We start from the raw sequence: 27278 nt of genomic DNA, 5'->3' as shown, positions 1-27278 counted from the left end.
TACCAGAAGAGGCTGCTTTAGAGACATGTAGAAAGTGTCCTCTTTAGGAACAAGATCCATGAGACTTGTGTTTATCCCTCGAAAAGTGGATACTGCATAAATAAATCAAGACAGTATAAGGAACCAATTGGATCCCCAGGCCTCTTCTGAAGGTGATGTGGGATCCTACAAATGATTCAGTCGGTTACAGGCCTTTGTGCTATGTAAACCAGAAATTGGTTCAAATCTTTCCCTTTGCCCCAGGTGGGAAATAAACTCCTTGTACTGTCTGATTTCAAGTGGTTCAGTAGGGCAGGACGAGAGGTGAATGGAGGATGGTTATTCTAGGTAAAGGGACTGGGGTGGGCAGTAGGAATCGCTTCACTGGTGAAGTCCTCACCATTCCTTGTGTAATTAGCCACTTGTCTATAGGCTCCATGTCTGAGTTCCCACCTTTACCTCTCCTCTGTGTTGAGAACAGAAAGGTCCATAAAGAGATAAACCACAGCAACAACCCATGATAAAGTAATATAACAGCAGCAAGTTAAAAACTTCATATACACATACACACACACAGAGTTGCCTATGGTAGCTTCTGGCAGCAGCTGCATCCCCCTCTGCTGCCTGTCAGCTCTGTCTGTGGAGGTACAGACCTCACCCCGACCTCTGCACTTCCTACAGACAGTTCACAGAATTTTAGCACTTCCTCCATGCTGATATTAAAAAAAAAAAAAAAAAAAAAAAAAAATCACTGACTAGTAGTGAGGCTGATGTTTGTCATCTTCTTAGAAGAAAAAGTATAGGCTATACAACCTACTAAAATCAGTCAGACTTTACCAGAAATACTAGTATTACACACTGTGGAGTTTCCCTTGTTTACGAAGCTGTGAGTTGCAGCACACCCTACTTACCTCCTTAAGCTCAGCAGACAGACTCTGCCCCAAACTCTAACAGTACGACAGCTCTAATGATGGCATTGAGCAGGAGGGTAAGTAATGGCAGTTTGCTGCAGTGTTCTGGCAGTCTTTCAAACTGCCCCTCTTGAAGAGCGACAGAGGTTAAAAGGACCGCTGATGCATCCAAGTTCCTCTGAGCAGGTTGCAGACTGCATGGCACAGCAACACAAAGACTCTCAAGATGGCTTCTTGTCCTTCAGCATCTCATCCCTGAGCCAGGGCCCGGATGCAGAGTCATTTCTAGCTCTGGAGGGGCTTGCTCAGGACCGGCAGAGCACAGCAGTTCCAGCCCACCCGCCCTGCCAGAACTGGGCTAGCTCAGCAGAGAGCCACTGGTATGTTTATGTACCTCCATTCAGATACCCATATACGTGGGATACATCTCCTGTCCCCACTATCACATCTTTTATGTCTCATTTCAGTACTTGTGCTGAGAAAAAAAAGGGAGAAATCACTCCAACTTCATCTACTATCTGTGTAACACTAGAGAATTGTTTCTTGGACACCTCTCCTCCCAGTTGTGAGCGTGCAACAACTCTGTGGCAACAAAAGCAATTCCCAACATGGAAAAGCAATATTAAGAAAACAGTGTATTTTTAGCTTGTCTTGTTTCCAGCTGCTAAATCATATTAAAAGACAGCTAATGCCACGTGATTAGCCATCTCTCTACAGACCATTCTGAGAATGACTACATTAGAAACGTCGGATGTGCTGAATTTTACCACTGGACAACTGTGCTGGAACAAGAAGTGTGTGAAGAACGTGTTGCGAAGCTTTTGGCTCCTCCCTAGAGCTGTTCTTAAATTAGCTCTCTACCCAAATTAACGCGTGTCTTTCGTTTACTGAGCACTGCCAGTTTTTTGCTACACATGCCGGGGCTGGTAACTTTAGGAGAGTTTAATTTTCATTTCCTTTAAGGAGAGACACCCACAAGCCTCACAACACTTGACAAGAAGCAGTGTTTACCAATTTCTGAAAGACTGCATTTCAAACTAAGCTATTCTGATTACATGATACAGTCATCAGGACCTTTGAAAAGAGGCTGAAAGTCTCTACGACATCTCAGAGCCCAAAGTTCCACAACCCATAAAGCGTTTGCCCAAAAAAACTTTGACCATCAGATTAGCTTAGACACAGCCCTTTGAACTGACAACACTTCAGGCAGAGCAGCAGCTATGCTGGTGTGAATGACACATCGCATTGGTGCCTCAAGCAGAATTGGCTGAGAACAAAAGTGTTAATAAATAAGGACATGACCCCATGGCCACCAGGGGAATAGAGACCCCTTGACCAGTAGCTAAATGCAAGCCTCTTGCGTTTAGTTAGCCAGGAACAAAGCAGAATCTCAAATCCTTTCCCAGGTCCTGCCAATAACACAGCACAGTGATACTGGGGGCTTCAGTTGTCACACTGGCTTCAGGAATTCCTCTCTCACCCCCTTAATATACTTCTGCCCCTGCCTCCCCATGCTTCCCCCTTTTCCCTCAGTACTGCTGGCGTGAGTTTTTGTGGGGCCGAGCTTGAAACTGGTTACAGGGCTGACCTGGGTTATAAACTACCCTTTTTGCAGGAGGATAGGGACAGGAACAAGCAGATAGATTTGTGGGGCAGGGGGATGCTCCGTAAGAAATCATTGCTGAAGGCCTGCTACCACTGAACTATGGCCAAAGCAGGCAGGCAGCTGTGATCTGACCCCAGCTGGCTCCGAATGCAAATTCTCCCTGGCTCAGAGCACAAGCTGCCAGGCATGCCAGCTGCCCTGAGCACTCCCATTTCAACTTATGAAAGAACCAGGGCGAGATCAGCCAAGGCATGGGGAGGCAATTCTCAGTGGAGGGAGGCGTGTACATGCTGCACTGGCTTTCCCATGCTACACTGGCTCTGCCGTGCTCCCTAGTGGTCAGCACAGACCAAAATTAGACTAGGAAAAGGCTCTGAACTTGCACCGTCATCCAAAAACTTACACGCAGCTGAGTACAAAAAAGCAGGACAGTTTTAAAAAGCAGGGTGGTAGAAAGGGGTTAAGGGACGATCTGAAAGCTCTTTTCACTTCTGCCTTCACCAAGGTATGCAGACAAAGCTGGCCAAGCTTGCTCTCTCAAGCATGTTTCTAGCACCAGCTGCTGTGAGGTGACAGCACATGGGCCTCTTCTGCCCACACAAGATAGCAGGAGCCTGCCCTGGGACTGACAGAACAGACTGCCTGCAAGGGCAGTTATGGCAAGGCATGTGAAGCATTAAAAGTCTACATAATTTCTCTCCCTGTACCTTGCATCTGTATCTGGGCACTTAGAGCAAAGCCTAGCAGATTAAGACTGCAACAACTTTCGTAAGCAAAAATGAACCAAACAAATGCACACCAGTGTTCACAAGACATTCCCCACTTATTCTTTTCAGCAGTGATTCCAGTCAAAGAGCTAGACCCCCCAGGCAAGCTGCAAGAACACAGGAGAATTTACTCACTATGATTTTGAAGTCTTTTAGGCTGGTGTGCTAAGTAGCAGCTCTTTAGAGATCATTACTGAGCAAGTACTTGCTCCTAGGTATCAATTTCAAAATAGCCAGTACTAGCATGTTGCTGGAATACATAATGAGAAGTCTCGGTCAAAGCAGCTGCCTAAAGCTTGGATTCCACGCACGGCTTCAGATAACAAAATGCAGAGCAACGACCTACCCCTCCTGTGTTCTGTTTTCGAACATCCAGGGCAGATGCTAGTCCTTTGACAGCCTGTGGATCCTCATACGTCACGCTGAAAGAAAGGAACAAACCACAGAACTAGAAGGAAGTCCAGCAGTCACCCATGCAGAACGCACTTGCTACTCTGATTTACTCCCCTGGAAATCAGAAAGCACATTCTTTTTCTTAACAAGACTTCAAGTGTACTAAGTGTATTCCAAGAAGAGGAGCGTGCTCTGTATAAAGACCGTCCATCAGTTTCAGTAAGCACGTTAAAGCAAAAAGAGTAAGACTAGCATTATGAAAGGTAGGCAAATAGGTTACAAGGCACCATAAGTGTCTCCTAGAGCTAGCAGGGGACTATGAAAAGAGGCCTGATTACAGATGATGTTTTGCAAAGCTTTGAAGATGACATTTGGAAACCTGACCTTGATGTGTGCATGGGGGGGAGGCAGAGGGACACTTGAAGACAGATGAAACATAACTAAGCAACTACAGCGAAGCATACAAAGAAATGCACTATTTACAGGGGTTGGATTTGTAAAAAGCTTCTTAAATTGTTATGCAAAAGGAACATGTAGCAGTCAGGTGACAGAAGCAATAGCATCATTTCTGAGAGCACAGTGGTGAATCATGAGGTGAAGCAGATGCCAACACCTGCCCATAAATCAGTTCCTGGGAGGAGCCGCATGTCTGAGCTGGAGGAGCAATTTCTCCTCCAGCATGCTGGCTTCTCCCAAGCTCTGAGCACAGCACCCTGAGGCTCTCACCTACACACTGCAGCAAGTCACACTCACATCTTTACTGCCTCACTGCTGCTCCATTTACACAGCGTACAATCCAAGGAAGATATAGCAATCCTCCCTTGTGAAATCATGGACTGATATGTGCTCCTTGTTCCATTAACTCGCAGAAGGAGATAGAGGTGCAGTGTGGGAAGACTAGTTTCGTGCTTCATTTAGCACAAGAGACAGAGGGACCTCCATTAGATCTCTCTGCAATGCATCTCCTTTCTGGCTATACATTAGGGCTCTCAGCCTGAAATCTCCAGTGGTAACGTACGCCTCTACAGTGGAGCACATCTTCTCAACACTGATACTACAGCTAAGGCAGTACCAATAGCTATATTGGTAACTGCAAATAAAAGATCCTAATAAATTTGCTGGCTCAAGTTTTCAAGAGCTGGTAAGTTTTTGATAATCTGCTAAGGTCTGAGCTAAACTATCTAACAACATTTATTACTTTGAGACAAGATATTGATGATGTTCTGACTGCTGGTAGCCACTACATCCTCTAGAATCTGAAACCAGAAGGAGGCAAGAAATAATATATGAAAGAAAAATACCTGAGTGTGTCTTTTACTGAATCTCATTTGACAAGGATCAAAGGATTTCTTAATAAGTGCATAGATTTATTTTATATTAAAATAATTAGACCTGTTAAATGCCCTTGAAAGTGCCAGATTTGCAGCTCTAGAGATGCAAGCCCTATGCATATAAACAAATTAGGGGTAGCATGGCAGCCGGGCAAGCTACACTGCCTTGACAGCCCACCAGAGTCTGACTGCTGGGCCAAAGGGAGAGTTCAACTGGATGCTAATTCTGTTTCCAAGCCCCTGATGACAGTAATTCAGTCACCAAAGTATATTCATGACCTTCAGGTGAAGGACCCTTATGCTCCTGTATCTCAAGCACTGGCTGGGTGGATGGGATGAGAAGCCTTTATGAGAGGAAGCATCTGCAGAAATAAAGGCAAGTTCATTTCCAAGTTTCCAGTGAGCTCATTAACTAAGACAGTCAAATAACATTAGTCAGCCAGTCAGCTCTGCCCAGCAGCAGGAACTTCTCCACTCGCTCATACTAATAATGACCAACAGGGTAGGGATTGGATTAAAAGCACAAAAACATACACCAAAATGACTTTTTTAGTCAAGAAGTTTCAGATTTATGCCCTTAGACAACAGCAATGCCGTGACTCAAACAGTGCTAAAGACAAACTCCAACATACTTCTTTCGCTGCTCAGCCAAGGAACTGCCTCTTGTCTGTGCAAACATGTCAAAGTCATCACGAGGATTACAGTGTTGTAGAGAGCTGAGTGTGCCACTGACGCTGTTTGTACCCAAGTCTGCAACCAGAGGCAAAAAAAGTGAACCAATGAAATAGCAAACCATATGGAAGCACCACTGCCATGACTGTATAGGTTACAGAGGAAGTCATTAACAATACAGGGCAGCTATAGATATCATCTAGTTAACAGTTGCAGCACTGAGCACAGTTCTGTCCAGAAGAGGCTGGAGGCTGCTAATCATGCATTTCTTAAAAGACAAATGTAGAGATTGTCTTATTTCTCCTGGAAGCACCACACCATAAGTACTCCATCGAGAAGCCAGCATTTGGGAATTGGTGTGCATCTGCTGCCAATCTCATTCTGAGATATTTACTATTCACTAACATGGTCCAAAATTTTGGCATGGATGCTAGTCTTCTCCACAATGTTGTCTCTCACCTATTGACGGTGAAACCAGCAGTTTCAAATCAAGTGATAATGATATTGGCACAGTGCTGAAAGAGGTGAAGAACCTTCACTCAAATCAAGTGATCCTATCTAGCAATCTTTGGTTTGATTTAATGTAAAACACCTAACAGTTTCATAAAAACTTTCATCCAAAGATTTCAAATTTTATTTGTAGAAGTGAAACCAAGAACATTCACTAGACTGATTTCATGGAGAGCTATACCTAAGCAGAAATAAAAGTAGTAATACAGGTTTTACCATGAACAAGAACCTGTACCCTTTCCTTCAGTCTCCCCTTTGGTTAATGAATCCCTCCCTTTGTGCCAGGCTGGTTCCCAATTACAGATCGCTACAGTGCAAGGGAGTGGGAAAGTCCTCCTAATCCTACAACACACATACCCAAACCTTCCAAAGGCTACATGGCAACATTAATCAGGTGGAGGAGACCCAAAGGGAGCAGAAACCCCCTGACCCACAAGTGAAAAATGGCTCCTCATAAATTCCAACAGCCCACTGTGATAAGGGCTTGTACTGGGTGTTCAGGTCGGTCACAGAGACCTCAGCAACCGCTCAGACTTGCTCCCACAATCACACACCTGGATTGCCTAGCAGCCCCTGCATGCTGTTCAAGACTCACAGACTGGTTAGGCTTGAAAAAGTCCACGCATTGCAGCCTCATGTTCATCCGCACTATTTAGACCAGGTACTCACCAAGCCCTGCAAGCTGTGAAGAAAGTGAAGACGGGGGTGCTGAGTTTCCGACCATTGGGCTTACTACAGCTGGAGAGCCAGGACCCAAATCTATTAAGTTATCTTCTGTCACCTCATTCAGTACCTGTTGGGACACAAGAAACACAGCAAGTTACACATGCCAGAGATTTCTTCTTGCAGTGCAACATAAAACACCAAAAAATAATGGGCGCTTCCTAAAAAGATCTCTCTTGCATATTGCCAAATGGACCAGTCTCTTGGATACTACAATGATGAGTGCAGAATAAAAAGGGTCAGCCACCAAAAAATCTCAGTTTGACTGCTTAGCACAGCAGGAAGCTCTCCTGGAGGTCATCTATATCTCTTCAGATTTAGCTAATGTGTCTGTGTTCTCCACCTCTTTTAGCACCGGACCAACATCAGATCTAAGTCAAACTGAATTTAGTACCATCTTCCACATTAGGTGTAAACTGTTTTCAGAAACATAACTTCTTTGTCATGACTAAAGTTAGAATGCAGAGCCCGTGCTGAAGTTTGCATCACACTGCAGTAGAAGAGGCAATCAAACAGGCAAAGTAAATAGAGGAAATGGTTAGAAGAATGCAGAATAGAAAATCTAATAGTGTCACATACTAATTCATCATGAACCCAGATCTTGAACACTATAAACCGACTATAAAATAGTTTTCATTGAACGAATAATTAGAACTGTAACTCTTCAGTTTGGAAAGGGGCTGCTGAAAAAGGAGATGAGAGAGGTTCTTAAAATTATGAGTGGCATGAAGAAAATTAACCTGAACAGCGGTACTGTAAGACACAGTGAAGAAGAATTAGGTGGAGCAAATAAGAATTATTAAGTGGCTCAATCAAATGTAAACAGAATATTTATTACATATAAATACCCACATAAATATCTACAAATGTGTAGTGAAACTGTGGAACTCACTGCTTAAGGACACTGTGAATTCCTGAAGTCCACATAGACTCAAAAACAATCAAAAAAGTTAATAGAGCAAAGAAAATCCATCAAGGATTGCGAACACAGAGATGTTTTAGTGTAATGTCTTCCTGAGCTAAAAGTTGTCACTTTCGGTTTGCCACATTCTTGCGCTCTTTTCCTGGTATCCACTATTAGCCACTACAGGCACGACACAGGGCTGGACAGGTAAAAAGTCTGATACTACTGATATTAGTACAGCTAGTATGGTGTAACTGCTGATAAAATAAATGGAGCGAGGTACTTACTCCATTGCTGGCATTTTGTGTTGAACGTCCCGATCTGTATCGTTCAAATCTGTTTAGAAAAAAACAAAAAACCAACATGGACTATCAAAGCCACCAATAAACAATCAAAACCACGAGTTTATAACAAAGCCATGACATGCTTGCCACTGAACTTAGTTTTCATTGGTTCAAGAGGGAACCCTGAGAGTTTTAAGTCCAAGCCAGGAAAAAGGGAGAACAGTTGCAGAAGTTGCATTCTTGGCAAATATTAAGTTGACTAATCTGATCTTGCAGCACACACATGCCTGAAAAGCACTATAGGATTTGTCTTTGGGTTTTTTGTTTGTTTGTTTCCATTAAGTGCTTTGTGATAGACTATTCTGCTAGCCAAGGGACAGAGGAATTGCAGCAAGATTGATGCTCCCAGCTAAGTTGAGCACCGTAGCAAGTCTTAACTCCCACTTAACAGCTCCCCCTTGCTGCAATACATGTAAATCAGAAGCCATATGAATGCTAGCACAGTCCTACCCAGGCAGCACATGGCAAGAGAAACAATGATTAGCAGATTAATTTCTTAAAACATTCCGGGTCAGCTCAAAGATCGTCAGAACCTATGTTCAAATAGGTTGGTACTTTCCAAGAATGAAAAGTAATGACGTTGGATAAAAATCCTCATACTTCTTAGGGGAAGAAGTCTGGCTAGTCAAGATCTGGTCTCTTCTCTACTCCTTCCCCAACCAGCTGTGCATCTAGGGTCGCAAACCTAAACGAAGCTTTTGTGAACTCAAAAAAGCAGAGGGAACTACCTCCTCCCAAGGCCCGTCTGAGGCCAGTCTGATCTTCTTCCTCACCAGGAAAACCACTGTGATTTCTCAGAGGCTAGAATTTTTCCTCATTTAAAAGTAGTTTCATGCATAACCTCTCTTTTCAGTTAAAAAACCCCATAATATTGATAATAATAATAATAATCCTGTGGGTTTTTGCCCAGATGGACAAAATACAACTGGGAATCTCAAGCAAACTAAAATGTTTTCTTAATGTAACAGAGGAAAATGCAAACTTAAAAGGCAGCAAAACCAAATTCAGGCCCAAATTTCAATTTTAGGAAACTGTGGGTGTTTACTATTACTGGAAATGCAGCTCCCTTAGCTGGAAACCTAAGACACCTCCCACCTCATATTTCTCACCAAAAGGCTTATGAGCCACACGTTCGTTTACATCCAAAGCTTCACAGTGAAGGCCAGAGCTCCTGCTTGAGTCACTGACAGAGCTCGGCACCCATACTAGAAATCAGCGTGATGAATGTGGAGCTTTTGGAATAGCAGAGAAGGAACTGGAATTTATTTAAATGCTCAGACCAGTGCAGCTATTCTACACAAATAGCTTGCTAACATCACTTAGCTCACCTTTCAGTGTATAATGACTACAAATACATTAGCCCCAGTCAGCAAAGGCACAGATGGAGGAAAATAGAAAAAATACTAAGGCTGACCAGACTAAGCCTTAGTGACAGTTACACTCTGCCACTTGTAGAATCATGCTCGTGCATGGAACACATACCATTCCACATAAAAAGCCAGCATTTGTTTCAAAGTTTGCCCCGATCTCCTCTGAACGACTAAATCAAAGACAAAAATCGAGGCCACTGAGTCTACTTTCCAGCCTTTGCCATGACAGCATAGATTCACAGATCTAGAGTCTAATTTATTTTTAAAGGCTTGAGAAACAAAGCCCTGTGCTAAGAGCAAGTAACAAAGGGTACTCTTTAGTGCCTCACTCCCCAGGCCTGTCATTAAGGGGAAGATTAAACTTTCCCAAGACTGCTCTATCACGTGTCACCTACTGCAGCAGATGTGGCTGACAGCGCCTTTGTCTAACATGTCGAAAGTCCTGTGACCCAAGTCCCGCCCCTGGGGATGATTCCCACAGACCAACTCTTCAAAACCTCAGCTCTGCGCAAGACAGGCTTTTTTCAAGATTTTAAGTGTTACTTAAAAACAAAACCCTTACATGCATGACGGTCACGCCCACCTCAGACAGCTCCCTTTGCACCAGCACTGGAACTAGAAAGCTCAGAGATCAGAAGACAGAGCTCACGGGAGCCTTCCTAAGCCAGGAAGCAGCACAAGCATTTGTGCAGAGCCCAGGCTAGCAAGTGGAACTAGCAACTGTGGCTATGCTATTTTCAGTCCCAAGTCCCTACATCTGTACAGCACCGCACAACAGGGACTTGCAGACTCAAGTCTCTGCTAGTTCAGAGAGTTTTGCACAAGGTTGTCCTGCATTTTACGGATATGCCCCACAAAAATTCAATGGCTAGGACAAAAAAAAATAAATCATAGTATTGGAGGAAACAACAGAAACAGGAATGTTACCATAAAAGACTGTAAATGCTTTCTGTGGTTCGGTTCTCTGCATTTTGTTATGTTGGACCGTTGGCCCAGATGGCCAACTCTTGTCAACTGACCTATTTTACACTTAAGTGAAAACCCAGAATGAATGTAAATAGTTCATGGAAAAGGTGCCCCACCTTTCGTATCGGAGGAAGACGTTATTTAAATCATCATTCACATGCAGCAGTTCCTCTGTGACTTCTTCATTGGACACTCGTGAGATAAGCTCCACGATTCTCTGCTGCATAGCTCTACAGGTTCGGTTCAGTTCCTAGGAGGAATGCATTGTGCACACGCATTCTGATAAGCAGCTAGCAATAAGTAGATTTAGTTGAGCTCTGTTCACAGCCAAACATATCCCCCAGCTGAGAAACACTAAGACAAGTCTATCTTTGCATGATTAAATGTCACCCAAAAGCACATCTAATCAAACATGCCCTTCAAGAGACGATGGCATAAAACCTTGAGAGCCTATTTACAAATCAACATCCTGATTCTTCTTTAACTCTGAGCACTTCAGAAAATAAATATCTGTATTTTAGTGATCTGTTTTAAGAATAAAACATGTTAATACAACAGCTTTCCAGAAGAGAGCTTTCAAGGAAAATTCAATCTGCTCTTTTTGGCAGTATCATCCTTAAAAACTAAAAGATGCACATGGTGGAACAAGTAGGGAAAAAAAGTTCATCAGGGCTACCACAAGTAGCTAAGTGTGCGCTAGGAAGAGAAGTGTTGGGGACACAGAACTTACCAACTACGGAGAACATGAGGGTGAACACAAAACAAGGAGCAGGAGCAGGAAAAGATGAGCACACCATACATACTTCAGTACTGAACCATACACAGAAACATTCCTTTCAACTGAGCAAGTCCACAGACAAGAGACTGCAAAAAGGCAGTGGGGAGTTTCAGAAGAAAATTTTAAAGAATATAGAGTAAGGGCATTTATTTTAGAAGTCTCTCGTGCCAAGCAATCTAGATTTGAGTTTGCCTAAACCAGGAGTTCTGATGCTTCCAGGACATCTCTTCCATCACCAATTACTTAGCAGAATTCTTTACTCCTGAAAGGCCTCAAGACCAAAGGTCAAAACCGGTCTGTTGAGGAGGAACTACAAGAAGAAATGTGACATATGGCATGGTGCCACTGATTAGGCCCATGGTTTTACTTCAATAAGCACTGACATTTCAACTAAAGCATGTCCCTCTGTCATCTTCTCCCCCCCTCCCAGCTCCACTTCACAGCAAAAATTCAGCACTAAACAAGGATGACTTGTTGGTACACAACCTTCGGGATGAAAGCAAAAATGTGTTTGTTTTCCTTGCTTGGTCTGACATCCTAAGCTCTGGATAAATTTCACCTAGTGCAATCCAGCTGCCTTAACAGCTTGAGGAATGTGTTCTCCAATGTCAGTTTTGATCCCATCACTTGAGAAGCAGATTGTGACATTTCAGAGGTTTGTTTGCTGCCTTTCTGAGAGGGCTGACAGTACCTATCTATTCTGCTCAGAGCTGGCTCTCTAGCAAGCTGTTTACATTTGATTGTTAGAGAAAATGTCAGGAATTATTTAAGGAGGAGGGCTATATAAACCTCAAAGCAAGGAGTCCTTGCATGCAGCAACCGGCTCACAGCTTTCAAAAGACTAACCATCCTTTGTGATCAAAAACGGTTTCTCCCCAGCTCTGTGATTCAGATTTAGGTTGCATCAGTCAAAGAAGGGAACCAGTTGGAATAAAGAATCGTTGCTGTCACTCCATTTTATGATCAAGTTCTTTCACCTTAAAACTATGCTGTAAGGTTACACTGTCAAGATGTTAGTAGTTGTTTCTGAATGTAAGCAAACTGTTCTACACTGTTCTGGTCTGTTGTGGTTTCCTGGAAGCTTCTTTTGTTTTGAGCAGTCCGACCCAAATGGGCAGTAACTGAAAGGCTCTTTATTGCAAAGCCTCTCATCAGCTGCCATGATGACTCCGAGACAAACACACAATACCACTGCACGGGAGAGACCAGTTTTTGGACGGATTTCAGACTCTGATGTATCACAGAGAGCAATTCCCTGCCTTCCTCCAAATGTACTGCCGTGGGAGCCCATCCTCCCTGCTGGAGGATCAAAACAGAAGCCTCTTTCTAAGCCATGGAAAGGCAAATACCATGTTAAGGGCAGCAGCTGGAATGCTAGATCACAGTATTCCTCATCTGTATTGCATGTGGTACTGTATTACTTTCCTCAGCCAAAAGGCCACTCTGCTACTACTGGCCTAGGGAAGCAGGTATGAAGCCTGAGACATAAGCTCAACTTACACCATTTTACCTCTTGACATAAATGCTGCACTGGATTGAGACTTTCCAGCAAAGAAATCCCTTCTGATTACGGAGTCTAACCCTCTGGACAGCATGAAACTTTGCCTGAGCACCTGCCTTAAGACACTACCTTCAGGAGAAGCTACAGCACATCTTCTGGAAAGATAGTTACTTCATACATAAGATTTCAAGTGGCAGAGAATCCACAGACCCTTGGCAATATTTAGTCCAGCTGGAACCATGGAGTGTTTTTTTCCTGCACAGTGACTGGGAATGTTTTGACACTGTATGAGTGATGATGGAGGAAGTAAAAGAAGCAGAAATGCTCAGGGCTTACAGAGCCTATGGCAATTCTAAGCTGCTTTGTGGTAAAGGAGACTTTATATCCAACACTGGGAAAAATTTCTAACTACATGGAGAAGAAAGCATTAGAACAAGTTTCAAGGGAAGTTAGGAAATCCTTGTCACTGGAAGCTTTAACAAATGAGTAACATCAAGTCATGAGACTAACCAGGGTCAAGCACAGCCCACATTCATTATGTAAACCAAACAAACCAAGGCAGTGAAGTAAACTACAACAAAAACCACATCCCCCTCAAGCACAGCAATGATCAGAATCGTATTTGCTAGAAAACTTACCTGGAGTAACTCAAGGTCTGAGGAATCCTCTTGTCCAGGTACCATTTCTGTCAGCATTTCAGACATCACTTTTGTATTCCCACGAACAATATCCAGTTCACTGCGCAGCCGGGCAATCTACATTGGGGTAAAAAGACAGCAAAATACTGCACAATCTTTTGGTTTAAGCAGATCATTTTCAAGAACTGACCTTGTGATACCTCTGGTTCTGTCTGACTAGATATCTGAGGCTCCAGATATTCTAGCAGGGAAAAAAAAAAGTAAAGATAAAAAGTTTACCCAGGAGAGAATTTTAGAAAAACAAAACAAAAAAGAAAAGAACTTTGTAGAACCACTTACTATCATCACAAACCCAGATGTACTATGCGTGTATGGAAGAGAAGCAATTGAAAACAGCAGCTAAAAACAGACCTCGGTTGCAGTACACCTTGTGTGCCTCACTGAAGCGTGGGGAAAGATGTACAAATGTTGATCAGGATCTTTGGCTCTGAAGTTATTATTTTTGCAGAGAGAAAAGAAGATCCTATATTAGGGCATTATGGATGCAGACTTAACTCCCTGTTAGAAAGACTTCCTGCATCTGCAAGACATTCTGTACCTTTAAAGGAGGGGGGCTAATGATAATAACTGCTAACCTACTACACAACTGCAGAGTGGACTGGTACATCAGATTGTGAGGTTTTGTAACTGCTGCGATTAGGAGGCCATACATACAAATCTAAAGCCTAGATTTTACAGTATAATACGAGGAAAGATTACTAAGTAGAACCAGACCTAGGAGGCAATCAAAGTCAAAAGAGTTAAAATGAAAGTTCCTCTGCAAATTGGTTTCTAATTTGATCTGTTGAAAGAGTCTCACTCAAAAGAATCATCATCCCAATACCTGTTCAGAATTAGCAGTGATGGGACCAGTCACATTCAAAGCTGGGGCCTGAGGAGCAGAATACGCCGTTGGAGAAGATGAAGAGTAAGAACTGGTGCTCATCCTTTGCTGAGACTGTGAATTGTGCATATTTGCTGCAGGATCAACTTCAGGAACACTCTGCCACATCAGAAAGACAAGAGTTCAAAAGCTGAATTGTGACAGCACTTGCTTTGTCAGCAACCTCAGTCCAAATATGCTCAAATATAGAACATAATTGCACCTTGTGGAAAAGGTCAGTGTAGTTATGAGAACAGACTGGCGGGCCAGCCAATAAACAGAGAGCTGCAACAAAAATGCATGCCTACCACTTCTGACCCAACCCACATGCATTTAAGTCAATTTATCTGTACAAGAAAAGTGAGAAGCAAAATAAAAACATGAGCCAAAGAGAAATAATTATAAATTATTTAAAACTAGGAATTAAGTTGCAGGCTTACAAAAAATGATGTGATACTGAATTTAATTAATCTTGACACACGAATTGTAATCTTTCAGTCCTTGATCACTTGCATTTACCACTTCAAAGATTCATTAACTTCAGTTTTCAGAGTGAATAATCAGAACACCTGTGATCATTAAGTTCCCTCCTAGCAGCAGTTCCGTCAACTTTCCAGACCTAACTTTTCAGAGGTGTAAAGATCTCACATTACCATGGGATCAGTGAGAGATTCAGACTCTGTACACCTTTAAAAGACAGGCAGGCCTTGGTTCAGGCTTATCACCAACAGAAACAACCATATTTTTGAGCAAAAGAAGTAAATCTCAATCATGTATCCTGCTGGACTCTCTCTGAACAAATTAGTTGCACTTGTCTGGTGGTTTTGTGGTACAAGACAAGTGTACAAACCTCCTCCAAACTTTTATTTTCTCAGATTGATGTTTGACTCAAGGGAGGAGATACCATTAGCTTATCAGCCTGACAAATGCAGCTGTATTATACTTCTGTTACATGCCCTTTCACTACTAAAAAAGTCCTTCCAGAAGAGAGAAAATAGGCCAAATTCAGAGAAACAGGAGGGGGAAGAAGAGTAGTTATCCAACTATTTAGACATCTTGGGAAAATACCCCTGGAATCACAATGCTGCAGCTTACCCTCTGTGGTGTGTGTATTGGAGACAGAGCATCAAGATCTGCCATGGGAAACTCTATGCCTTTCCTCTTGAGTTCTTCATAAATATGCACTACTCCAGTTAAATCAGGGCTACTTCGAAAGGCATCAGCCCAAGCCTGGAAAACATGAGGGATTATCCATAGACCTTCCAAACGAAGTTCCAGCTCCACCCTGATCTCAGATACTGACTACAAAAAGCTTTCATGTATTTCAGCTTCAAAGGGAAGCTGTAAACATTAGACCTTGTCTAAAAGATCCTGCCAATATTATTAAGACAGTCACGTACACATTTTATTCAAATATAAAATAGACACGACCCCAGTGCACAGTAGCAATGTCTAGCCCCTGACATCATCAAAATCTGTAAATGCAAATGAAAGCCTCTTCCAATCTCCTCTACTTAGCAGTGATTGCATGCTCATCTTCTCTGGCAAATTCTATGGCCAATGACCCGCCAGAAAAAGTCTGTGTGAAAGATTAAATTGATCTAAGCAAAATTCATAAATTCATACAATAATCTTAGGTAATCTCAATTTACTTTGTGAAACATCCTCATTTGTTGCCAAAGAAAACACACAGCTGTCAAGTTTTCTTCAGTATTTTATTTGGATCAAACTTAAATAAAAAAGGTAGTTTCTGAGGTTCTTATATTGTGAAACATGCAGTCCCATGAACAGCACAACTAATGAAGCCTGGGTTCTTTCAGAGCATATCCAACATTTAGACACCCCAGTGTGTCAGAAGGAACAAGTTTAAAGGGAGAATTTCCCACAGCCAGAACACTCATAATATCTCTCCCGCATGAATTCTCTGGTGTCTAAAAAGACTTCAATTCACATTTGAGCTTTTTCTTCAGTGGGAGCACTAAGTGTTTCTCTTTGCTAGCCAGCCTCCTGTCCTCATGAAGTTGCTAGGAGCATAATATCTTGAAAGCCTCTACCCTCTTTCACTTTTGCTGGAAATTAGCCAAGTATTAAAAATTTAGAGGAAGGAAAAATTGTAATATTATGACTCAATTAAAAATGAAGCATTCCACAAACCCCCACATATGTGAGGTAGAGTATCAGGGTGCTGGATCCAGAACTACTGCGAGACATGTGTGTGGGCTCTGAACTTAATTCATTTAGTCATCACTTTTACACTAGTTCTTTGACTATTTTTACTTTAAAAGCTGTTTTTAACCACTTTTTATATTTGAGAGAAATCAAAGATAGCAAAGCAAGATAAGAAATAATATTAATATTTAACTTAGACTCCTATTCTGTTCGATTTTAAGAAAGAGCATTTCCTACCCTATGTGCCCAGGAGACAATCCATTATCAGTTGCAAGCTAACAATTCTGGGTTTGCTTCTCAGCTTTGTTAAGAGTAAATTAACTGCATCAACTGTTCTGATGCAGTGCAAGTCCAAACAGCCCTATTTGAGCCAGAGAAAACAGCTCCAACTGCAAAGAGCCATTCTGTTTCCTTGGAACTGACCTTCCAAACCATCCCTAATTCTGACAGAGGTATTGGCTGTACAAGTAACTCTACCCTTGCACTTTCTCTGCATTTTCAATTTACGTAAGTCATGTGAATTATGCTTCTACATAATGGTATTCCCCACTTCCACTCTATTTGCAAGTAAGAGTGAAAAATGTTAGGCAAGGGATGGCCTATTTAATAATCACTTAAAATAAACTTAGAGGCAAAAGTATGCTGCGTTGCTACCCCCAAATTTTAATGAGGCTTGTTTGTCCAGGAGGATGTACTAACGCATCCTCTTTCACTGGCTTCCTATAGATTTTATTGTAGGCACTAATGACAGTGAACTCACTTCATTTGCACTCTACCTTTTTAATATATTCTCTCTTCTGCAATTCTCTTTCCTGGAGAAAGGAGACACTTTCATTTGTATTCTTCTTCTGCCTGAGCTGGCAGCATTATCTACATTAGTGTGTCTCTCAGAGGTCACAAGCAGGACTGGGCGCTATTGTCCGAAGTGCTGTCTACACACATTGTAAGACAATCCCTGTCCTAGACAGCTTACAATTCAACTAGGGAAAAGTAATATTAGCTCTACTTTATGGATAAGGAGCTACACACAGAGCTTAGGAGACTTGCCTATTGTCCAAACAACTGTATGACAGAGGTGAGACTGAATTCATATCTTCTAAGACTTTGGGCCAGACTATCAAAGGTAGATACTTAAGGATGCTGCTGTATAAATCCCACTTGGCTCCTCAGTGTGCCCAAACAGGTTAATTAAATACCATTGCAAATCTAGCCCCTAAATCAGTGATCATCCCAAGACAATTTTTCCAGTGTCAGACACTTTTTAACACATGTACCCTCAAAAGAATTTGCCATGCCATGCCATGCTTCATCTTTGATGACAGTGCTCAGCTACTGGGCAGCGAGGTGGTATGAACTCTGAGGTGATATGCAAGTTCTTACCACAGGCACAGCAATAAGGAATATTTCCAAGGCCTTTTAGCAAGGTGAAGAAAGAAGGATAAGCAGTATGTAATACATGCTAATTCATGTACACTGGGAAATAGGTTGAGAAAGTGAGACACAAGATGCTCAACATCTCAGAACAGTCAAATCTCCAGATAAGAAATTGGATGGCAGCTTCATCTACCCTTGCTATGGAAAGGCCCAGGAGTACAAGAGCTGTGTGGCTGAAGACATAGACTGTTTGTACAGCTTTTTTCCATGCTTCCAAGTGCTATTAATCCTCTCATTTCTGTTCTTATTAATTCCCTGCTATCAAATGGTAAAAAGCCTACAGAAGGGGATAAATGTAATGTTAGTGGAGCAGAGCTGAGAAGAGATCAGCCCCCTGGAACGGAGTTAACTCCAACTGCAGAGAGCTCTAAAGAGCAAAGTCTAAGCTGAGCGAAGTGGTCATGACGTATAGGATATTTTGGGTATGCATGTCCATAGGGCACCTGAGATGAGTGACTGCAATCACTTTTCCAAACTTGTCAGGCAATCTGGAAAACAAAGTCCCCTACCACCTCCAGCTAAAGACACACTAACAGAACCCACCCACAAGCAACTTTCATAATTCTCAGGCTTCTTATACCAAAAGGCATTTAGTACCCAAAGTGAAGCTTTTAGCTCTAATGCACTAAGTCTATTCAGATAAAGCTGTTTAATACACTCGGACAATGACTGCGGCTTTTTGGTTATGTTACAAACACTTCCATCTTAGTTGCATTGATGACTGGGAATCCACTTAAATTCAGGACCCAGAGTAACCAACATCCTCTTAAAACACTGTAGCAAACAGTATGGAAACACACACAGTTTCTCTTTACAGGACAGTATTTAACCTCATTTCCTGGTCACTGCATGCATCAGCTCTCCCACCAAAGCAGGCAGACATCCGAGGGCTCAGTCAGATGCACAAGAATTGCTTTTAATAATTTCATTAATGTTGTGCTATTTTTTTAAAAGCCTTGAGATTAGAGACCAGAAATAAAGGGACCCCACAGACACCAATGCAATGCCCACCTAATTCCCCCACCCAGCGTATTTCCTGTTCAGAAATCACTTATTTACATTGTCATGCTCTAACGATGTCCTTATCTGTGTATCCAAATAACAAATAAACCAGCAGAAACTCAACTGCATGCTTTGCCACAAAAATCAGAAGTATATTTGGAAAACTATGCTGCGCATTTGTAAATACCTTCCCACAAGAAACACTGCAGCAGGTTTATATCATTTTAAATACGCAGTGTCTTTTAGTCTCTGGTGTATGCAATAGCCTGTAGGAGCTTAGTGATAAAGCTTCCTATAATTGTCAGATTTCCTCCAGGCAGGCACCAATGTTTCCTCATGTGTTGCTAATGGTTTGTGCAATTAACATGGCTGTTTATTGTCACACTGCACAGAAAAGAAAAGGGGCAGACAGGCCTACATCTGAACTTCTCCACTGCAGGCAAGGATCTGACAGTGCACTTTTACTGCACAATAACCAGAGAAAAGACACCAAAAACATTTTAACTCCTATATGGTCATTTACTTTTCTATAACCATCTTTAAAAGGAATTCAGAATGCTTTCTAATGGAGAGAAACAGCTCCATTTTACGGTCAGGGAAACAGACACAGAAAGGTAAGTGTTCTGCAACTGACAGCGAAAGTGCGATCCTCTAAAATTTCTTGGCCTCAGATGACAAGTCCATCACAGAAGCAAGTCTCCAGCTTCTAGATTTGACTGTTAAGTTGCAAAGCCATCCATTTATCTTTTATTAAGTCCTCTTGTTTTAGAGTACATTGGTACCTCTAACTAGAATCCAGACATTTCTCCCTGGATCAAGTATCTATGCGTGTGCATGTCTGCTCTCCCCTGCCAATCTGGATATACTGTTTGTTTTTACATATAAAAAATTTGCCACATTTTTAATGATGACAGCCTGTTTAGTGACGCGTAGCACTAAAGCAGACAGTCCTTATTTCAGGCAGCAACATATGGAAGCAGAGACAAGCTGTGTACCTGAATCAGTGCTAGTACTTTATCCTGTACAATAGTGGGGGGATTATTCTTGGGCGAGATGATTTTCACCAGAACACCATCTATGAAGTCACGGTTTGCCACTAAGACGTGAAAGCGATGGCCACAGTTCTTCACACAGGTCTCCAACACCTACACACACAAAAAAATCCATTCATTGTTGAAGCAAACCTTGATCACACACACAACACCTATGTGGTTGGTTTCTGATTTTGGTTTTGTCTTTTTTTTTTTAATTTTAAAACTTTTGATGGGAGGGAGAGAAGACAGAGGAGAAATTACACTTATACTCTTAATTCTTCTTTTCTTCCCCAATTTTACCAAAAAGCTTACTTTTCTACACACACATTTAGATGTACCTCACCCACCATTAACATATTGGGGACTTTTGTGATCTACCTTTGCCTGTGTTCAAGGTAAAGACATACAATTTCTTCCTCTTCAAAGCAGAACTTTCCAACCTGCGCAGCTGAACAGCTAAGTACATGGCATCACATCAAGAGCAGGTAAGACAGAGGACATCCTGTCACAGTGAGATATTATCGTGCTGTGGCACTCCACCATTTTCTATGTACCTGGAACACAGCTGGACCCAGCTGCTCTGAGCTATAAGCCATGTTTTAGAGTTGGGAATTCAGGTGAATGATCTTCACTCATTCAAAACACTCCCTTGTGAATGTTCTGACAGGTTATACTTTGACACATTTTCCCCCTGCAACCTAGCTAGAGGCACCTTCCAGTTGCCATTCAACTGCCATGGAAGAACAGCTGTTGATTTTTCTCTGAAGAACATGATTAGCATGGAGATAAATCCAATGCGTCACTTCTCCTTACAGCCATGCCTAATAACCACTGTGACTCTGTATCTGAGGAGTCTGTAATTACTCTCCTACTTCAGCTACTTTCATCAGCCCTGATGACACGGACTCATTCCTGATGAATTTCGCTCTTTCCTGCACAATGGATAATCTCATGGTTTGGTCTTTGGTAATCTGTCAAAATGACAATCCAGGATAGGAAATGGCAAGAAGACAGAAAGTACAGTTACGCTTCGTCAGGGAGATGCAACAAGAGCTGTGTGAAAGAATCATACAGATCACCTACCCACAGGAGTATAACTCGATCTAGTTACTGCTGCTCATTCTTCAGACTTCTGCTGTGCAGAGCCTGCCCAGCACCGCATGTTCAGGAGTGCTGCATTACCCAGGAAAACCCTAGCTAAAGTCATCGGTAGGAAAGGTCACTGGCAAATTATCTCACACCTTAGCAGTGCTGCCTAAATGCACAGAATATAATTTACACTTTATTGAGTGAAATTAGATCAGCATAAATTAACACGAGTCTCCTACACAGATCCATTCACAAGGGTAATTGTGAATCAGCTACTTATGAAGCTGAAAATATGGCAAGTTCACCATCCTCACTTGCAGATATGCCCACAGCTGTTGCCTTGGAGTGGAGAAACGGTTGGACACAGGGAGATGAGAGTAGAAGGGAACAGACCCATTTGGGCTACTTTAATTTTCCTCAGTCAGTACTTCGGATGAATAAGATCCCCGAAAAAAAAATCAATTGAGTCAGAGAAATGCTATGCAAAGGTTCCAGCAACTCTCCCCAAGGAATCGAGGAGGCAATTGGAGAGAAGAAAAGAGCAGAGCAGTGGCTGTTAAAGCAAATAGTGTGTACATTCAAGAAAGTGCCAGGAAAAGGAAAATGACAAAAGAAAAGGATTCTGCCCTTTTGAGGCATTCCAGCCTGCCCCCACTCACCGTCAGTGCCAGCATGACCTCTCTGTAATTTTTGTTTCCATTCAGCCTCTTCTTCAGTGCTCGAATGGCATCCTTTGGACTGAAGGAGAAATACACCGTTTTTAAAAGGCAGATCAGACACACTTTTCACATGCCATATATTGTGGGAAAAGGAATCCTTTACCACTTCCAGCTGGACATAAGCATGTGTGTTAACTTCAGATTACTTCACTACAACCAAACTAGGGTCATGTAGAATTATGTGAGGAGACAAGATACCACAGAAGTCAAGACCGGAGCAATGCCCAAGGCCTCCAAAAAGGTAGGATGTTGATCAAGCAGGAAAAATTGAGACCCACTCAGAAAAAGGCCCAGGGTGTAAGACCAGTCATCAGCTCTCCTGCAAAGTGCAAGCAGCACAGCTTTTCTGATGCTGAAGGAGATGCATCAGAGAAGGTCTCTATTCAAATGGCTGAAATTAATAGCACTGCAGCACTGCAAAGAGATAACACCTGCTGAAAACAAGAACCCCAGAAGTACAAAGTCAGTACCCTCTCCAACAATACATTTTTCACCCCAGCCATCCCAAACAGAGACCGACCACAGAAAGTGCTGTATCATACAGTAGTTTTCTGAAATGCCAAAGGAGCTGCAAAACTAAGCAACTCACATGCAAACTGCGTTCAAACTATGAGCATCTGCCCCGAGACTCACTGCACCTCCTCACGTGCTGACTATGACTGGATGAAGACTGTGTTCATGAACCTTTCAAAGTCTGCTGAAATAGCACATACCCTTCTTCTGTCTCATTGATAATGTCACAGATCTCCATGTTAAGTGTCCAGTCTTCACTCTGCAGAGAGCCATCTGTGGCCTTTTCTGTAAAGAAAAATAAATCTTTTCACATCTTCCTGATTAGGTACTATACTTCAATCCATCTTCAGCTACTCTGAGCTGAAACTATCCAGTAAAAGAAAGACAGGGGAAAAAAACCAGAGTCCCCACTGACTGTAAGTAATGTCAAACCTTCCCTCCTGGTTTTAGGGATCAGCATAGAAGTTTCCAGACAGAATCAATTATCACTCAAGCTCACCACCTTCAGCCCACATAGATGGGCTGTTCTTCAAAGACTCCTGAATTCCTGGTAGAGTAGGAAAATGTCAGCTAATTCCAATTTAAACTTCTCAGATGCTGCATTGTTGGCAAGTTATGAGATAGGAAAATCTCCCCAAAATCAATATGACCTCCTCCCTGTTTTAGTAGGAGAATACCTCCACATGAATTGAGGGAGGAAAGATGGCAACTTGGAAACAGAATTCAAGGAACTCCAGAATTTCAGTGTGAAAAGAACCACCAGCACATGAAAACACTTAGCACGTGACAGTTCAGGTCACGATATCATTCATGGGCACCCCTTTTTGCCCGGAACTCTTTTACTCCTGTACCGTGGTCCCTCAGTGTCTGCTTGCCAGGGGGCTGGGCACTGCTTCCCTCCATCCCATGCTATGAACCCCCTCTCCTCTCCATGCTGGGACTACATACACATCTCCCAGGCACAATCTGCCTTCCTCCTGACTCCCAAATGCCCCCTCACTATTTGCGTGGCGGGTAAGTCACTCTGGCATCAGACTAAATTCTAAGGAAAGGATGACCTATAGCACTGTGACAGTGGCAGATGCCAACTGTTGGCAGTTTAATTTATAGACGTCTGCAAGAGTAGCATAACCATAACTTCAAGTAATCAGTTGACAAGAACTATTTCCTCCTTGGGATTTCCTCCTAAATCAATATAGTTCTGTCTAGTGGTGCCTAGAACATCCCCTGAATTTTTCACACTTCTCACTTGCAGCATTCAAACCCTATGTGCGTTACGCTACCCACATTCAGAAATGCTACAGAGTTGAACGTAAAGTCTGCCGCCAGAGAGACCTAAAAAGGGGACCTTCAAGGCAAATGTGACCTTCTTTGTTAAATTAGTCTAGGTTTTTCTACAGATCCCTGGCATCCAATGTTGGAACGTATATAGGGTAAACAAAAGAATTTTTAAAATGCAAAATAAACCAAGAAAAAAAAAAACTTTTAAACATTTTAAAGCAGAAACAAAACCACAGATACCACCTTCCCCAACTATCCTTCTGTATTTACATCAGACCCCAATCTGTCCCCCAGAACAAGGCAGATTTTGTTTGAGAACGCCAGCCTCCAAGGACTTCACACATCTCTTTTTCTGTTTACCAATGACGTTTTCCCATTAACATATGTGACTGAGGATATAGATGCCCACAGGCCATAATTATGGGATGTTATTTGGAGAAAGACTATGTGTCTGGGTAATTCAAGTTTCAGTGACTTGTCTACACCAGAATTGTGGCTAAAGCAGCTCCACCAAGGACAGTAATTGCATGAGTGAGACAAACCAGACAGCTATGCAAAACCCAAGTAGAAAGTGCTGAAAAGAAGCCATCTATCTCCAGAATGGAGAGGACTCCATGGAAAAGGAGATTATGGAACAGGAGAGCATTCTTTGCAGGCCTCACTTCCCACTCAGAGAGGCAGGGCTGCAAGGCATGGAGATGGCTGCACAGGGTCTCACCCACCGGGAAGGAAACGGAGGCTGGGAGGCTGCAAAACTCCCAGCTGTGCCATCTTCAGCTCTGAGTCTTTTTCAGCCATCACCACCTCATGGTACAGTGGCAACGAAAACTCTTTCCATTTGAGGAGGAGCCTCAGAGAGATGCATGGGTTCCAAAGAGTCCAATAAATACTGGACAGGTTATTGAGTATTTTTAAGTTACTGCATTTTGGATATGTTAGGCAGGGATTCTCTTAAGGAAGAGTGCAGGCAGAGCTGTTTAATGTTTTCTGGGATACAGGAATTCATCTTTGTGCATAGCTACTTCCAACAATCACTTTCATCAGTTGCATTTTGTTCTTATACTGTACATAAGGCTTTATTCCTACAGAATGTGATCTGCCTTCGCCTTCATATAGTCCTTGTTGCTTAGGAAAACATTTAACATTAGAAAAAAACCATTAATATTCAGAGATATATATATATTTAAAAAATCACTACATCTGCTCTGCTGGAAAAGGTGATCCCCAAAGCTGCAAAGGATTTATAAGCACAGCGCTGCAAAATGAGAGATTACGTCTTAAATAGAGAGTATTCCTTAAGCTGGGCATATGATTTGTTTTCTTGATCTAAAACTATATTAACAAATTTGTGTCTTCTTGACAGCATTTGGCATCAGGCAGCGACTTAGCAATGTTCATACTCTCTGGTCTCCTCTAATCACTTTTTATAAATGATTGTGGAAAATGCTGATTCTGCACAAAGTTGTGCTAGCAGCAAATTCATTCATTGCTCTTGTAAAACCCGTTTAGCTAAGGTTTATTTTGACAAAATGTGTATATGGCAGTACTCCACAGCTAAAAACTGTGATATTTTGGAGACGGTAGAGTGAAGAGATGCTGCTGCAGCACTGTATGGAGGGTAGCACAGAAACACTCATATGGAGTCCCCAATAACCTTATTTGTATTTCCCTTCTGAGATACACTACAGAAAACGAAATCCCCTTTCTCCCAGAAAGTTTGGTTACCGCCTTTTTATTTTTGAATTTCTGTTCTTTAGTTGGAGTAATACGTGGTTGAGACTGTGTGAGTTTAAGATGTAACAGTTGTCTTTTTGAGAATTAGTTCTTTTCCCCTTGGGTAATTTTTAATTCGAATAAGAGTCAGAAGCTAATTTTAGTCTCTTCTTCAGCGACAGAGAGCACACAAGCTCTTGTCATCTGTAGTCGTTTGTCCTTTGTAGGGTGTGTGACCCAGATTTGCTGCTGCAGTGCTCTCTCAACTGTTACAAAGGAGTTAACTGACTGCAGAGAGGCATACAAGTTTGTGTGTGATTTGTTTGAAGAACAGTATTACGCTGCGATGAATTGAAAGCCTGTAGAGCTATTCCAAAACTAAAACGCAGCAGGTTGTAGTTCTGGATTTCTGGTGAAACAGCTCTGCCTGCACTCATCTGTAAGAGAATCCCTGCCCAATATATTCAAAATGCAGTAACCTAAAAATACTCAATAACCTGTCCAGTATTTACTGGACGTTTTGGAAGCCATGCATCTCTGAGTCTCCTCCTCAAACAGCAGACAGATACCACTGACAAGATTAAACAGGTTTTGGAAACTATCACAGAATTGCAAAGGAATGGCATGCAAATCATGCAAATACTCTTTAAAAAAGTCACCAGTTCCTCAGTCTCTTTCAACCTCATTAAAAGGCATCTAAATGGCACTAGTTCACACAAGGACTCTGGAACATGACCAAAGGATTCCAGTGTGACATAAGAAATGTTAAATCAGACAAGGAAAAAGGCAATGAGTAGGAGTCCCTCCTGCCCCTCCCCTCACTGAACTGAAGAGTTTATGGTATAGTTTAATTGCATAACAAAAGGGCTGGCAACTCCCAGCCTGGGTGCCAAGGGTGCCTTGCACAGCTTCTGACCCGAGAGCAACTCCGAGCGCTGTGTTATTGCCGAGTTTGTCACTGCAGCAGGGGCCAGGAGTTAGTGTCTCACACAGAGAGACATGATACCACCAGTGAGATTATCAGAAAGTCTCTCTCAGAAACAAGATGCTATCAGTTCCCACCACGTTTCCCAAATTAAAGAAAAAATGTTCTGGTAGAAAGACAGACAATTTGGCACCCCACGCCTGACACGCTGCAGACCTTGGACACTGCATATGCACACGCAAGCATTAGCTTATCTCTAGTCCACAAAGAAAAAGAGAAAAAATTGTGCTATTTTTTCATTCACACCTTCCCTCTGATATCTAACTCTTGCGGTCGCATTTCCACACTCTGCCAAATGGCAATATCAGTATTTCCCTGCTCACATTGAAATCATGTACATTTCATGGCATTCAGAAGGCACTGTTCAGTAGTGCAAAGTTTTCAGTGTAAACAGTCTCAGTGCCCACACCACCCCAGCCAAGCCTCTTCTCCAGCAACCTGCTCCAACCCGAGAGATGTCACCACAAGGAAATCAAGTCAGAAATGCCTATGTAACCAACACATAACAAACAGGCTGTGCAGGGCAGGACAGGAATGCTCTTTTAAATGCAGGGAAAAAACAGAAGAACTTTTACCACCCATCTTGAACGCAGCTCAAAAGTCACCTAACAAAGAAATGCTAACACTAGTTGTCCCCAAGAAGCTGCTCTCAGCCCTTTTCAGTCCATACTACTTTTGCTTCAAAGTTACAGTTCCATGTTGATGACACTCTTAAAATTTTACTTTCTTCACATATGGATGAGATAAAGCAGAACTCCTCACTCTTCCCTGCTTCCCCCTTCCAATGCTCATCTCTGACCACCATTATACTGAACCTGCCGATGGAGACAGCCTGAAGATTTTCATTAGGATTGCAATTCCACAAATTGAAGTCTGTATGTTATTTAACTCACATGCCATATGCATGCTTACACAGCTGAGACTGAAAAACTGACTGCTGGAAGCACTGAGAACATCTACTCTAGCTGAATGATCACAGCAGGCACAACCAGGGTAAAAATCTCCCCAAAAGGTCTATCTATAA

At 42.3% G+C, this 27278-nt stretch overlaps 1 protein-coding gene across 3 annotated transcripts in view; it reads right to left on the bottom strand.

Annotated features, from left to right (window-relative positions):
* TOM1L2 (target of myb1 like 2 membrane trafficking protein) overlaps window positions 1-27278 on the bottom strand; it is a 58921-nt gene that overhangs the window by 15974 nt on the left and 15669 nt on the right. For 2 of the 3 annotated variants that reach the window (XM_030001759.1, XM_030001760.2), the window contains exons 2-12: window positions 22476-22560; window positions 21703-21781; window positions 19916-20065; window positions 15411-15545; window positions 14277-14435; window positions 13394-13510; window positions 10593-10726; window positions 8084-8132; window positions 6839-6962; window positions 5620-5737; window positions 3610-3685 (exon numbers count right to left, since the gene is read on the bottom strand). In XM_030001759.1, coding sequence (XP_029857619.1) covers window positions 3610-3685; window positions 5620-5737; window positions 6839-6962; window positions 8084-8132; window positions 10593-10726; window positions 13394-13510; window positions 14277-14435; window positions 15411-15545; window positions 19916-20065; window positions 21703-21781; window positions 22476-22560 — 1226 coding nt within the window. Of the gene's footprint in view, window positions 1-379; window positions 446-3609; window positions 3686-5619; window positions 5738-6838; window positions 6963-8083; window positions 8133-10592; window positions 10727-13393; window positions 13511-14276; window positions 14436-15410; window positions 15546-19915; window positions 20066-21702; window positions 21782-22475; window positions 22561-27278 lie in introns of all 3 variants that reach the window. The other variant, XM_030001758.1, reaches the window with a different exon arrangement.

This window comes from Aquila chrysaetos, chromosome 25, assembly GCF_900496995.4.
Source record: "Aquila chrysaetos chrysaetos chromosome 25, bAquChr1.4, whole genome shotgun sequence".
NCBI classification, from domain to species: Eukaryota; Metazoa; Chordata; class Aves; order Accipitriformes; family Accipitridae; genus Aquila; species Aquila chrysaetos.
The sequence above is the reverse complement of the archived record's forward strand: the minus strand, read 5'-3'. Positions and strand labels throughout refer to the sequence as shown.